At 41.0% G+C, this 16,072-nt stretch overlaps 1 protein-coding gene across 2 annotated transcripts in view; it reads right to left on the bottom strand.

The window, feature by feature from the left end:
* The window catches only part of FAM50A (family with sequence similarity 50 member A), a 92,493-nt gene that overhangs the window by 27,238 nt on the left and 49,183 nt on the right, over positions 1-16,072 (bottom strand). For both annotated transcript variants that reach the window (XM_053696067.1, XM_053696068.1), the window contains exon 11: positions 14,854-14,902. In XM_053696067.1, the coding sequence (XP_053552042.1) occupies positions 14,854-14,902 (49 nt within the window). The remainder of the gene's footprint in view (positions 1-14,853; positions 14,903-16,072) is intronic.

Below are 16,072 nucleotides of genomic sequence, written 5' to 3'. Positions count from 1 at the left end.
AAGCGTCATTTCTTTCCAAAGTGAGGGCCCACACAGACATTGTGTTGGCTTTTCTCAGATCTCACGGGTGGAAGGTGAACATAGAAAAGAGTTCACTGTCACCGTCCACAAGGGTTCCGTTTCTGGGAACAATAATAGATTCTATGGAAATGAAGATCTTCCTGACAGAAGTCAGAAAGTTAAAGCTTCTAAACGCTTGTCAAGTTCTTCATTCTATTCCTTAACCCTCCATAGCTCGGTGCATGGAAGTAATAGGACTAATGGTCGCAGCAATGGACGTGGTTCCTTTTGCTCAAATTCATCTAAGACCATTACAGCTGTGCATGCTCAATCAGTGAAATGGGGACTATACAGACTTGTCTCCCCAAATTCAAGTAGACCAGGTAACCAGGGACTCACTTCTCTGGTGGTTGACCCAGGATCACCTGTCTCAGGGAATGAGTTTCCGCAGACCGGAGTGGGTCATTGTCACGACCGACGCCAGCCTCTTGGGGTGGTGGCGCGGTCTGGGACTCCCTGAAAGCTCAGGGCCTATGGTCTCGGGAAGAGTCGCTTCTCCCGATAAACATTTTGGAACTAAGAGCAATATTCAATGCGCTCCTGGCTTGACCTCAGCTAGCGAAAGCCAGGTTCATAAGATTTCAGTCGGACAACATAACGACTGTTGCGTACATCAATCATCAGGGGGGAACAAAGAGTTCCCTAGCGATGAAGGAAGTAACCAAGATCATCCAATGGGCAGAGAATCACTCCTGCCATCTATCTGCTATTCACATCCCAGGAGTAGACAACTGGGAGGCGGACTATTTGAGTCGTCAGACTTTCCATCCGGGGGAGTGGGAACTCCACCCGGAGGTCTTTGCTCAGTTAACCCAATTATGGGGCATTCCAGACATGGATCTAATGGCGTCCCGTCAGAACTTCAAGATTCCTTGTTACGGGTCCAGATCCAGGGATCCCAAGGCGATTCTAGTGGATGCATTAGTGGCACCTTGGTCGTTCAACCTAGCGTATGTGTTTCCACCGTTTCCTCTCCTTCCCAGGCTCATAGCCAGGATCAAACAGGAAAAGGCCTCGGTGATTCTGATAGCTCCTGCGTGGCCACGCAGGACTTGGTATGCAGACCTGGTGAATATGTCATCGGCTCCACCATGGAAGCTACCTTTGAGACAGGATCTTCTAGTACAAGGTCCATTCGAACATCCAAATCTAGTTTCTCTGCAGCTGACTGCTTGGAAATTGAACGCTTGATTTTATCCAAACGTGGGTTTTCGAATTCTGTGACAGATACTCTGGTCCAAGCCAGAAAATCTGTGACTAGAAAGATTTACCATAAAATATGGCGTAAATATATCTGTTGGTGTGAATCCAAGGGATTCTCCTGGAGTAAAATAAAAATTCCAAGGATTCTCTCCTTTCTCCAAGAAGGTTTGGATAAAGGGTTGTCCGCTAGTTCTCTAAAGGGACAGATTTCTGCTTTATCTGTCTTGTTACACAAACGACTGGCAGCTGTGCCAGATGTACAAGCTTTTGTTCAGGCTTTGGTTAGAATGTTTACAGAACCATGACTCCTCCTTGGAGTCTAAATTTAGTTCTTTCAGTTCTTCAAGGGGTTCCGTTTGAACCTTTACATTCCATAAATATTAAGTTATTATCTTGGAAAGTACTGTTTTTGGGTGCTATTTCTTCTGCTAGAAGAGTTTCTGAATTATCTGCTTTGCAGTGTAATCCACCCTATCTGATTTTCCATTCAGATAAGGTTGTTTTGCGTACTAAGCCTGGTTTTCTTCCAAAAGTTGTTTCCAACAAGAATATTAACCAGGAAATAGTTGTTCCTTCTCTGTGTCCGAAACCAGTTTCAAAGAAGGAACGTTTATTACACAATTTAGATGTTGTTCGTGCTTTAAAGTTCTATTTAGAAGCAACAAAAGATTTTAGACAAACCTCATCTTTGTTTGTCGTTTACTCTGGTAAGAGGAGAGATCAAAAAGCTACTGCTACCTCTCTCTCTTTCTGGCTAAAAAGCATTATCCGATTGGCCTATGAGACTGCCGGACGACAGCCTCCTGACCGAATCACAGCTCACTCTACTAGGGCTGTGGCTTCCACATGGGCCTACAAGAACGAGGCTTCTGTTGATCAGATATGTAAGGCAGCGACTTGGTATTCTCTGCACACTTTTGCCAAATTCTACAAATTTGATACTTATGCTTCTTCGGAGGCTATTTTTGGGAGAAAGGTTTTGCAAGCCGTGGTGCCTTCCATTTAGGTAACCTGATTTGCTCCCTCCCTTCATCCGTGTCCTAAAGCTTTGGTATTGGTTCCCACAAGTAATGGATGACGCCGTGGACCGGACACACCAATGTTGGAGAAAACAGAATTTATGCTTACCTGATAAATTACTTTCTCCAACGGTGTGTCCGGTCCACGGCCCGCCCTGGTTTTCCTAATCAGGTTGAAAAATTTTTTGTCTTTATACACTACAGTCACCACGGCACCCTATAGTTTTTCCTTTTTCTCCTAACCGTCGGTCGAATGACTGGGGGGCGGAGCTAGAGGGGGAGCTATATGGACAGCTCTGCTGTGTGCTCTCCTTGCCTTTCCCTGTAGGGGAGGAGAATATCCCACAAGTAATGGATGACGCCGTGGACCGGACACACCGTTGGAGAAAGTAATTTATCAGGTAAGCATAAATTCTGTTTTTTGCTTCAAGTACTGTTTTAGAGAAACTCTTACCCAAAATACCAAAGAATTTAGTAGACAACCCAAGATACTGATTTAGGCCCATTTTGGTATATTTCATGCCACCATACATATAAAACAATAAATCACAGAGTGAGTTAAAGCTCTAAAAAGAGAGACAAAAACACTGCCTCGCGAGGCCAGGTCCACTTCTGCTACGCGTTTCAGGGCTCTCCCTCTTCCTCAGGTGTCTGCCAGTACCCAGTTTATACATGTTTATTTATTTTATTATTTATTAATTACACAATGTTTCTGTAGTGTAGATATAAGGTATCTGTCTTCATATGGTACCTTAAACTACAACCTTATGATTGGCCTTGGTGCATAAAATCAATTAGATGACACAGACAAGCCCCCTCCAGAGCAACTGTATTTGTTATGAAGATATTTTATATTATTAAAAAAAATCCTTATCCAAATTAGGTGACTGTTACATTGCACTTCCTTGTTCCTTAAAGGGACATTATACACTAATTTTTTCTTTGCATAAATGTTTTGTAGATGATCTATTTATATAGCCCATAAAGTTTTTTGTTTTTTTTAATGTATAGTTTTTCTTATTTTTAAATAACATTGCTCTGATTTTCAGACTCCTAACCAAGCCCCAAAATTTTATGAGAATACCGTCAGATACCTACTCCAGCTTGCTCCTGTTTGTGTAAAGGGTCTTTTCATATGCAAAAGAAGGGGTGGGGGGGAGTGTCTTATTTCCCACTTGTCTTTTCAACAGAGCTAAACTGAGAGATTCTAAGTAAGTTTTTAAACAGTTTTATACTGGATTTTTATATCAGTATCTATGCATCTTATTCTTTATCATAGTGTCTATTATATTTCATTACATGAAAATTGGTGTATACTGTCCCTTTAATGAGTCAGAAATCACAAACTCTATGCTATAAGCTAGGTTAACATTTCCTTTTATTGTCATTAGGTTCTGCATTCGGATCTTTCGTGAAGATCCGAAACGCGTAAGCAGCCGCTCGTTCCCTTAGGATATTTCCATTCACTTGGGATATTTTCGTAGCCCAATTGATTCCTTTAAAAGATCCCCACTCTAAGATCAGGATTTGCACAGATCTTAGAGTGGGGATCTTTAACAGGAATCAATCTGGTTATGAAATTATCTAAAGCAAACAAGCGGCTGCATATTTCCCCATTCGGATCTGCACATACCTAATTGTCATATTCCCTTTATTATTCCATTTTTAAATTTGAATGTAATAATGAAAAATATTAAAATAAATACATCTGCCTCTGTATTTATTTCTTGACATGTAGATATATCAGTATGTTGTGGTAAATTAGAGCACTATATCAGCAGTGGCCAAGTTAGTATCTTCCAGTCTCTGATGTACAAATTCAACTGTGTTTAAGAAACACATAATTTGACGGTAGATAAGAAACAAAAGGCCCATCAAGTCTACCCATATTAGCTGTGCAGTGTAAAAAACAAAATGTATGCTTGCCTGATAAATTTATTTATTTCTTGACACGGTGAGTTCAAGGAATCAGCAATTACTGTTGGGGATATCACTCCTGGCCAGCAGGAGGAGCCAAAGAGCACATCAGCAGAGCTGTTAAGTATCCCTCCAGCAACCCCCTTTGGTTGTTTACCTGGAGAACACTTCCAGATGGAGTTCCTACAATCCGGGATGGAAAGTCTGTCTGCTCAAGAAATCCGCCTCCCAACTGTCCACTCCTGGGATGTGGAAGGCAGATAGATAGCAATTGTGAGCCTCCACCCACTGAATGATTTGCGCCACCTCCTTCATGGCTAAGGAACTCCAAGTTCCCCCCTGGTGGTTGATGTAAGCCACTGAGGTTATGTTGTCCGACTGGAACCTGATAAACTGGGCTAGAGCCAGTTGAGGCCAAGTCATCAAGGCATTGAAGATCGCTCTCAACTCCAGAATGTTTATGGGGAGAGCAGATTCCTCCTGAGACCAAAGTCCCTGCGCCTTCAACGAGTCCCAGACTGCTCCCCAACCCATCAGGCTGGAGTCCATGGTCACAATTAGCCAAGAGGGTCTCAGAAAACACGTCCCCTGGGATAGATGTTCTTGAGACAGCCACCACGGTAGAGAGTCTCTTGTTAATTGATACAGAACTATCCTCTGAGATAGTTCTGTATAATCCCTGTTAAATTGAGGGAGCATGACCTCCGTCAGAAATATTTTCATTGATAGGGAGTCTATAATGGTAACTGACCCCTCATTGAATGTACTCCCTTTATTGAAACCGCCTTCTATCCTCTAAGCCAGCATTCTATCCACTCAACATTCTTAGCATCTACTCCAAGGCAATACATTTTGTGAATAAGTTTGTTGTGTGGGTGTCAGGATGCCAGGAATCAGACAGACGAGAAGCACAAAAATAATCAAACCTTTATTAATAGCATAAAAATAATAAAAAGTCCACAAGACAAATAACAAGCCAGGAATCAAAACCAGAGCTGGTAGTCAGACGAACCGAGTCAGGAGCCAAAGCGAGTAGTCAGATGAGCCGGAATCAGGAACAAGGAGAACAGTCAGGAACAAGCCAGGGATCAGGAACCAGGAGGAACGTCAGACAGCCAGGTAATACACAGGAGCTCTCACAAACAGGTCTGAGACAACGCAAGGTCAAAGCATACTGAACAGAGGCCCTTTAAATAAATAAATTCCTGGAAAACAGCAGGAGCATTACATAGGCCAAAGGGCATTACAAGATACTCATAATGCCCGCTCCTGGTGTTAAATGCTGTTTTCCATTTGTGGCCCTCCTTGATCCTAACGAGATTGTACGCTCCTCTCAAATCAAGTTTAGTAAAGACCGTAGCTCCCTTGAGGCGGTCAAAGAGTTCCGTAATGAGCGGAATAGGGTAAGCATTCTTAATGGTAAGACGATTAAGACCCCTATAATCGATGCATGGTCTTAACTCGCCACCCTTTTTCTTCACAAAGAAGCCAGCCCCTGCAGGAGAGCAGGATTTGCGGATGATCCCCCGCGATAGAGCATCGGCAACATACTCCTCCATAGCACAATTCTCCTCAACAAACAGAGGGTAAACCCGGCCCCGAGGAGGAATGGCTCCGGGTTGCAGGTCTATGGCACAATCGTAAGACCGGTGAGGAGGCAACGTACCGGCACGCACCTCGTCAAAAACGTCTAGGAACTCTCGGTACTCCTCTGGCAATTGAGATACCGAAGAAGTACACAAGACTTTAACTGGTTTCCGAAAACAAGTGGAAATACATTGCGGAGACCACAACAAAATTTCGGACCTGCGTCAGTCGAGACTGGGATTGTGCTTTTGAAGCCTGGGATAACCCAGAACAACCGTAAAATGCGGAGAGTTTATCACCTGGAACTGGAGGGTTTGAAAATGGAGAGCCCCAACAGCCATGGATAACGGAGCAGTTTCGTGAGTAACGAGTGCGGGCTGAAGGGGCATGCCATCAATGGCCTCAATAGCAAGCGGAACGGACCGAGGCAAAACAGGAATAGAGTGCTTTAATACAAAAGTACTGTCAACGAAATAGCCCGCAGCACCGGAGTCAACAAGAGCCTGGGTGACTATGGAGGAGTCCACCCAGGAAAGGACAACCGTGACCAAAGGTTTCTCCTTTAGCGGTTCCGGGGATGAGGATAAACCACCCAAGGTCTGCCCCCGACAGGACCTTAGGTGTGAGCGTTTCCCGGCCGTGTAGGACAAGACTTCAAAAGGTGGCCCTGTAACCCACAATAGAGGCAGAGCCCCTCCCTCCTCCTAAAGGCCCTCTCTGCCGCGGAGAGACGCGTGAATCCCAACTGCATCGGCTCAGCAGTACCTGGTGACTCGGGACCAGGAGGCATGGGAGGAGAGGGAGGCATGGGTGGAAACAAACACGTAGGAGACAACAGAAAAGGAGGCTTCCGCAAGCGCTCCTTGAAAGAGGGCCTCTCTCTGAGTCTGATGTCAATTAGGATAAAAAAAAGACACCAATGCCTCGAGATCCTCTGGTAAATCTCTGGCAGCAACTTTGCCTTTAATCGCATCAGAGAGCCCATGAAAGAAGACGGCAACAAGGGCTTCTTTGTTCCAACCTACCTCTGCGGCAAGCGTACGGAACTCAATGGCATACTGAGCAACAGATCTTGTACCTTGCTGAATGGACATGAGTCGTTTAGCAGCAGAGGAGCGAGCCGAAACATCAAATACCCTTCGAAAGGAGGCCACAAATTCAGGGTGATTTGAAATCACAGGTTTATTAGTCTCCCACAAGGGATTAGCCCAGGCAAGAGCTGTGTCAGAGAGTAACGAGATGAGAAATCCCACCTTAGCTCTGTCAGAGGGAAACGCCTGAGGTAACATCTCAAAGTAAATGCCCACCTGGTTCAAAAACCCTCTGCACTGATTAGGATCGCCTCCATATAGCTGAGGTAAAGGTGCAGAACCGGACATGCTCCTGGTAGGACTAGGTGTAGCAGCGGAAACAGGAGCAGCCATAACTTGCGGGACACTTTGGTCCAAATGTGCAGTGCGAGTCAGCAGGGTTTGCAGGGCTAGTGCAAATTGATCCAAGCGGTGATCCTCTTCATCCATCCTGGAAATGGCAGGTAAAGGTGGATTATTAGCACCATCAGGATTCATGGCCCTTGCGTAATATCAGGATGCCAGGAATCAGACTGAGACGATTAGTGCAAAAATAATCACACCTTTATTAATAGCAAAAAATAATAAAAAGTCCACAAGTCAAATAACAAGCCAGGAATCAAAACCAGAGCTGGTAGTCAGACGAACCGAGTCAGTAGCCAAAGCGAGTAGTCAGACGAGCCGGAATCAGGAACAAGGAGAACAGCAGAGTCAGGAACAAGCCAGGGATCAGGAACCAGGAGGGACGTCAGACAGCCAGGTAATACACAGGAGCCCTCACAAACAGGTCTGAGACAACGCAAGGGCAAAGCATACTGAACAGAGGCCCTTTAAATAATAAGTGATGACATCACAATTCTGAGACTGCATCCTGTCTCACACAGATGATGTACACCAGTCTGGCAATAAAAGGAAGTGCAGGAAAACATAATTTATGTAAGAAAATTCATATAATAAAATTCATATCTTTCATATTAGCAAGAGTCCATGAGCTAGCGACGTATGGGATATACATTCCTACCAGGAGGGGCAAATATTCCCAAACCTCAAAATGCCTATAAATACACCCCTCACCACACCCACAAATCAGTTTAACGCATAGCCAAGAAGTGGAGTGATAAGAAAAAAGTGCGAAAGCATAAAAAAAATAAGGAATTGGAATAATTGTGCATTATACAAAAAAAATCATAACCACCACAAAAAGGGTGGGCCTCATGGACTCTTGCTAATATGAAAGAAATGAATTTATCAGGTAAGTTCTTACATAAATTATGTTTTCTTTCATGTAATTAGCAAGAGTCCATGAGCTAGTGACGTATGGGATAATGAATACCCAAGATGTAGATCTTCCACGCAAGAGTCACTAGAGAGGGAGGGATAAAATAAAGACAGCCAATTCCGCTGAAAATAATCCACACCCAAAACAAAGTTTAAATCTTATAATGAAAAAAACTGAAATTATAAGCAGAAGAATCAAACTGAAACAGCTGCCTGAAGTACTTTTCTACCAAAAACTGCTTCAGAAGAAGAAAACACATCAAAATGGTAGAATTTAGTAAAAGTATGCAAAGAAGACCAAGTTGCTGCTTTGCAAATCTGATCAACCGAAGCTTCATTCCTAAACGCCCAGGAAGTAGAAACTGACCTAGTAGAATGAGCTGTAATCCTTTGAGGCGGAGTTTTACCCGACTCGACATAAGCATGATGAATCAAAGACTTTAACCAAGACGCCAAAGAAATGGCAGAGGCCTTCTGACCTTTCCTAGAACCGGAAAAGATAACAAATAGACTAGAAGTCTTTCGGAAATGTTTAGTAGCTTCAACATAATATTTCAAAGCTCTAACTACATCCAAAGAATGCAACGATCTTTCCTTAGAATTCTTAGGATTAGGACACAATGAAGGAACCACAATCTCTCTACTAATGTTGTTAGAATTCACAACCTTAGGTAAAAATTTAAAAGAAGTTTGAAACACCGCCTTATCCTGATGAAAAATCAGAAAAGGAGACTCACAAGAAAGAGCAGATAATTCATAAACTCTTCTAGCAGAAGAGATGGCCAAAAGAAACAAAAAACTTTCCAAGAAAGTAATTTAATGTCCAGCGAATGCATAGGTTCCAACGGAGGAGCTTGAAGAGCCCCCAGAACCAAATTCAAACTCCAAGGAGGAGAAATTGACTTAATAACAGGTTTTATACGAACCAAAGCCTGTACAAAACAATGAATATCAGGAAGACTAGCAATCTTTCTGTGGAAAAGAACAGAAAGAGCAGAGATTTGTCCTTTCAAGGAACTTGCAGAGAAACCTTTATCCAAACCATCCTGAAGAAACTGTAAAATTCTAGGAAATCTAAAAGAATGCCAAGAAAAATGATGAGAAAAACACCAAGAAATGTAAATCTTCCAGACTCGATAATATATCTTCCTAGATACAGATTTACGAGCCTGTAACATAGTATTAATCACAGAGTCAGAGAAACCTCTATGACTGAGAATCAAGCGTTCAATCTCCATACCTTCAAATTTAAGGATTTGAGATCCTGATGGAAAAAAGGACCTTGCGATAGAAGGTCTGGTCTTAATGGAAGAGTCCACGGTTGGCAAGTGGCCATCCGGACAAGATCCGCATACCAAAACCTGTGAGGCCATGCTGGAGCCACCAACAGAACAAATGAGCACTCCTTTAGAATCTTGGAAATCACTCTTGGAAGGAGAACTAGAGGCGGAAAGATATAGGCAGGATGATACTTCCAAGGAAGTGACAATGCATCCACTGCCTCCGCCTGAGGATCCCTGGATCTGGACAGATACCTGGGAAGTTTCTTGTTTAGATGAGAAGCCATCAGATCTATTTCTGGAAGTCCCCACATTTGAACAATCTGAAGAAATACCTCTGGGTGAAGAGACCATTCGCCCGGATGTAACGTTTGGCGACTGAGATAATCCGCTTCCCAATTGTCTATACCTGGGATATGAACCACAGAAATTAGACAGGAGCTGGATTCCGCCCATACCAGTATTCGAGATACTTCTTTCATAGCCAGAGGACTGTGAGTCCCTCCTTGATGATTGACATATGCCACGGTTGTGACATTGTCCGTCTGAAAACAAATGAACGACTCTCTCTTTAGAAGAGGCCATGACTGAAGAGCTCTGAAAATTGCACGGAGTTCCAAAATGTTGATTGGTAATCTCACCTCCTGAGATTCCCAAACCCCTTGTGCTGTCAGAGACCCCCAAACAGCTCCCCAACCTGTCAGACTTGCATCTGTAGAAATCACAGTCCAGGTCGGAAGAACAAAAGAAGCCCCCTGAACTAAACGATGGTGGTCTGTCCACCACGTCAGAGAGTGTCGTACAATCGGTTTTAAAGATATTAATTGAGATATCTTTGTATAATACCTGCACCACTGGTTCAGCATACAGAGCTGAAGAGGTCGCATGTGAAAACGAGCAAAGTGGATCGCGTCCGATGCAGCAGTCATAAGACCTAGAATTTCCATGCATAAGGCTACCGAAGGGAATGATTGAGACCGAAGGTTTCGACAAGCTGAAACCAATTTTAGACGTCTCTTGTCTGTCAGAGACAGAGTCATGGACACTGAATCTATCTGGAAATCTAAAAAGGTTACCCTTGTCTGAGGAATCAATGAACTTTTTGGTAAATTGATCCTCCAACCATGTTCTTGAAGAAACAATACAAGTCGATTCGTATGAGATTCTGCTAAATGTGAAGACTGAGCAAGTACCAAGATATCGTCCAAATAAGGAAATACCACAATACCCTGTTCTCTGATTACAGACAGAAGGGCACCGAGAACCTTTGTAAAAATCCTTGGAGCTGTTGCTAGGCCAAACGGCAGAGCCACAAACTGGTAATGCTTGTCTAGGAAAGAGAATCTCAGAAACTGATAGTGATCTGGATGAATCGGAAAATGCAGATATGCATCCTGTAAATCTATTGTGGACATATAATGCCCTTGCTGAACAAAAGGCAGAATAGTCCTTATAGTTACCATTTTGAATGTTGGTATCCTTACATAATGATTCAATATTTTTAAATCCATAACTGGTCTGAAGGAATTCTCCTTCTTTGGTACAATGAAGAGATTTGAGTAAAACCCCAGCCCCTGTTCCAGAACTGGAACAATTACTCCAGCTAACTCTAGATCTGAAACACATTTCAGAAATGCTTGAGCCTTCACTGGATTTACTGGGACACGGGAAAGAAAAAATCTTCTTGCAGGAGGCCTTATCTTGAAGCCTATTCTGTACCCTTGTGAAACAATGTTCTGAATCCAAAGATTGTGAATCGAATTGATCCAAATTTCTTTGAAAAATCGTAATCTGCCCCCTACCAGCTGGGCTGGAATGAGGGCCGCACCTTCATGTTGACTTGGGAGCTGGCTTTGGCTTTCTAAAAGGCTTGGATTTATTCCAGACTGGAGATGGTTTCCAAACTGATACCGCTCCTGTAGGGGAAGGATCAGGCTTTTGTTCCTTATTGTGACGAAAGGAACGAAAACGATTAGTAGACCTAAATTTACCTTTAGATTTTTTATCCTGTGGTAAAAAAGTTCCTTTCCCCCCAGTAACAGTTGAAATAATGGAATCCAACTGTGAACCAAATAATTTATTACCCTGGAATGAAAGGGAAAGCAAAGTTGACTTGGAAGACATATCAGCATTCCAAGTTTTAAGCCATAAAGCTCTTCTAGCTAAAATAGCTAGAGACATATACCTGACATCAACCCTAATGATATCAAAGATGGCATCACAAATAAAATTATTAGCATGTTGAAGAAGATTAACAATGCTATGAGAATTATGATCTGTTACTTGCTGCGCTAAAGCTTCCAACCAAAAAGTTGAAGCTGCAGCAACATCCGCTAAAGATATAGCAGGTCTAAGAAGATTACCTGAACATAAGTAAGCTTTTCTTAGAAAGAATTCAATTTTCCTATATAAAGGATCCTTAAAGGAAGTACTATCTGCCGTAGGAATAGTAGTACGTTTAGCAAGAGTAGAGATAGCCCCATCAACCTTAGGGATTTTGTCCCAAAACTCTAATCTGTCAGATGGCACAGGATATAATTGCTTAAAACGTTTAGAAGGAGTAATTGAATTACCCAAATTATTCCATTCCCTGGAAATTACTTCAGAAATAGCATCAGGGACAGGAAAAACTTCTGGAATAACTACAGGAGATTTAAAAACCTTATTTAAACGTTTAGATTTAGTATCAAGGGGACCAGAATCCTCTATTTCTAATGCAATTAAGACTTCTTTAAGTAAAGAACGAATAAATTCCATTTTGAATAAATATGAAGATTTATCAGCATCAACCTCTGAAACAGAATCCTCTGAACCAGAGGAATCATTATCAGAATCAGAATGATGATGTTCATTTAAAAATTCATCTGAAAAATGAGAAGTTTTAAAAGACCTTTTACGTTTACTAGAAGGAGGAATAACAGACATAGCCTTCTTAATGGATTTAGAAACAAAATCTCTTATGTTAACAGGAACACTCTGAGTATTAGATGTTGATGGAACAGCAACAGGTAATGTAACATTACTAAAGGAAATATTATCTGCATTAACAAGTTTGTCATGACATTCATTACAAACAACAGCTGGAGGAACAGATACCACAAGTTTACAGCAAATACACTTAAAGGGACACTGCACCCAAAATTTTTGTTTCGTGATTCAGATAGAGCATGACATTTTAAGCAACTTTCTAATTTACTTCTATTATCAAATTTTCTTCATTCTCTTGGTATCTTTATTTGAAATGCAAGAATGTAAGTTTAGATGCCGGCCCATTTTTGGTGAACAACCTGGGTTGTCCTTGCTGATTGGTGGATAAATCCATCCACCAATAAAAAAGTGCTGTCTAGAGTACTGAAACCAAAAAAAAGCTTAGATGCCTTCTTTTTCAAATAATGATAGCAAGAGAACGAAGAAAAATTGATAATAGGAGTAAATTAGAAAGTTGCTTAAAATTGCATGCTCTTTTTGAATTACAAAAGAAAAAATTTGGGTTCAGTGTCCCTTTAACTTTGGTAGATCCACCATCAGGCAGCGATTTTCCAGAAGTATCTTCTGATTCAAGATCAATCTGAGACATCTTGCAATATGTAAAAGAAAAAACAACATATAAAGCAAAATTGATCAAATTCCTTAAATGACAGTTTCAGGAATGGGAAAAAATGCCAGTGAACAAGCTTCTAGCAACCAGAAGCAAATAAACAATGAGACTTAAATAATGTGGAGACAATAATGACGCCCATATTTTTTGGCGCCAAAAAAGACGCCCACATTATTTGGCGCCTAAATGCTTTTAGCGCCAAAAATGACGCCACATCCGGTAACGCCAACATTTTTGGCGCAAAAACGTCAAAAATGACGCAACTTCCGGCGACAAGTATGACGCCGGAAATAACAAAGAAAAATTTTTGCGCCAAAAAAGTCTGCGCCAAGAATGACGCAATAAAATGAAGCATTTTCAGCCCCCGCGAGCCTAACAGCCCGCAGGGAAAAAAGTCAAATTTTAAGGTAAGAAAAAAATGATTATTCAAATGCATTATCCCAAATAATGAAACTGACTGTCTGAAATAAGGAATATTGAACATCCTGAATCAAGGCAAATAAATGTTTAAACACAAATATTTAGAACTTTATATAAAAGTGCCCAACCATAGCTTAGAGTGTCACAAAAATAAGACTTACCCCAGGACACTCATCTACATGTAGTAGAAAGCCAAACCAGTACTGAAACGAGAATCAGTAGAGGTAATGGTATATATATATATATATATAAGAGTATATCGTCGATCTGAAAAGGGAGGTAAGAGATGAATCTCTACGAATGATAACAGAGAACCTATGAAATAGACCCCGTAGAAGGAGATCATTGAATTCAAATAGGCAATACTCTCCTCACATCCCTCTGACATTCACTGCACGCTGAGAGGAAAACCGGGCTCCAACCTGCTGCGGAGCGCATATCAACGTAGAATCTAGCACAAACTTACTTCACCACCTCCACAGGAGGCAAAGTTTGTAAAACTGAATTGTGGGTGTGGTGAGGGGTGTATTTATAGGCATTTTGAGGTTTGGGAAACTTTGCCCCTCCTGGTAGGAATGTATATCCCATACGTCACTAGCTCATGGACTCTTGCCAATTACATGAAAGAATTGAGCAGCATCACACAGTATGCACCAGAGTCAGCAAGAGAGGTGAGTAAAATGGCTGCCAGCAGCACATGGCAAACAAAGGAGGGAAAAAACCCTGACAGTGGGACACAGTGTCACATGGTTTGACAAAAAGTTTATAAGTATTTGTTTAAAGAGAAATGAAAGTCAAAATGAAACTTTCATTATTTGGATAGAGAGTGCAATTTCAAGAGCTTAAATTCACTTCTATTAATCAAATTTGCTTTGTTGTCCTAGTATCCTTTGTTGAAGAGTAAAACGATGTAGGAGCAGAGTAAAACAATGTAGGAGCAGAGTAAAACAATGTAGGAGCAGAGTAAAACAATGTAGGAGCAGAGTAAAACAATGTAGGAGCAGAGTAAAACAATGTAGGAGCAGAGTAAAACTATCAGGAACAGCAATGCACTATTGGAGCTAGCTTCCAGTAGTGCACTGCTGATTTGGAGCCGATTTGTGGAGCCTGTGTGTTTAATCCAATTGTATGAATTAAAAACCTACTTATGTGCTAGCAGCAGTTCAATAATAAAATTCTCTACATATTAAAGCCTTCTGTTTTTGCAATTTTTTGTACTTTTAATAAAAAAAATACTCAGTAATTCGTTAATCCTCGATATTATAACCTTTAACCCTATAGCTATAAAAGGACTGTATAATTAAGGATATGTGGAGCGAACAATAGATAAGCGAGACACTAGGTTTGAACCAATACATTACACAGTACAAGTGCAAATGATATGAGTAAAGGTTTTCTTTAAACATTTGTATATAACTTACCACTTTTTCCTCTTGCCTTTGTCACAATGAAGTCATAAAAACTGTGATGCTAAAAGTAAAGAGAAGATCTGAGTGAGAACAAGGCAAGCAACGTTTATATGTATAAAAATAATCTGCAACAAACCCCTATTCTAATCCACTAGAAATACAGCTTAGTATGGCATCTTAAAGGGACAGTCTACTCCAGAATTGCTATTGTTTAAAAAGATAATCCCTTTATTACCCATTCCCCAGTTTTGCACAGCCAGCATGGTTATATTAATATAGTTTTTACCTCTGTGATTACCCTGTATCTAAGCCTCTGCAGACTGCTCCTTTATCTCAGTTCTTTGACTTGCATTTAGCCAATCAGTGTTGACTCCTAGGTAACTTCATATGTGTGAGCACAATTTTAGCTATATGGCACACATGAACTCCCTATAGTGGTGAAAAACTCTAAAATGTATTCAGATAAGAGGCGGCCTCATTAAGAAATGAGCATATGAGCCTACATACGTTTACCTTTCAAATAAGAATACCAAGAGAACAAAGCAAACGATGATAAAAGTAAATTTAAAAGTTTTTTAAAACAACATGCCCTATCTGAATCATGAAAGTTTATTTTTAACAAGACTGTCCCTTTAATGATATTTGCCTTTTTTAGTAGTACTAACATTTTTGCATAAATATAAGAGGCTATACTTGAATGTTTACAGAAGCCAACACGGCAGCTGATTAATTCAATAATATCAATTCATGACGTGTGCATGTAAAGATCTTAAATAATTGTAAATCATTTTCTAAAAGGGCATACAGATATACTTTATTTTTGCCTTTACTACCCATTCCCTAGCTTTGCACAAATAACATTGTTATACTAATATAATTTATAACCTCTAAGATTGCCTGTTTCTAAGCGCCTGCAGGCTGCTTCTTCTCTCAGTGCTTTTTATTAGCTTTTTACAGCCAGACAGTGCTAGTTCATGTGTGCCTCATAGATAACATTGTGCTCACTCCCGTGAAGAAAGTGTAGTCTTAATCTCCCCTAGTATTAATGTGCATTATACATGTTTATTATTTATATTATAGGGCTATCCCAAAGTAAATGCTGGCTTGTTTGACTTTAATTTACATAGTGTGCATGGGGAAATTGGAAGAACGATACTGGGCATGTGCTCTGTAGAGCTCCCCAATTATAATTTTCTGCAAAACATTTGTCAATTATTGGATGCGTGATTTT

Source organism: Bombina bombina, chromosome 12 (assembly GCF_027579735.1).
Source record: "Bombina bombina isolate aBomBom1 chromosome 12, aBomBom1.pri, whole genome shotgun sequence".
Taxonomy (NCBI): Eukaryota; Metazoa; Chordata; class Amphibia; order Anura; family Bombinatoridae; genus Bombina; species Bombina bombina.
This window is presented reverse-complemented; position numbering and strand designations above follow the sequence as displayed.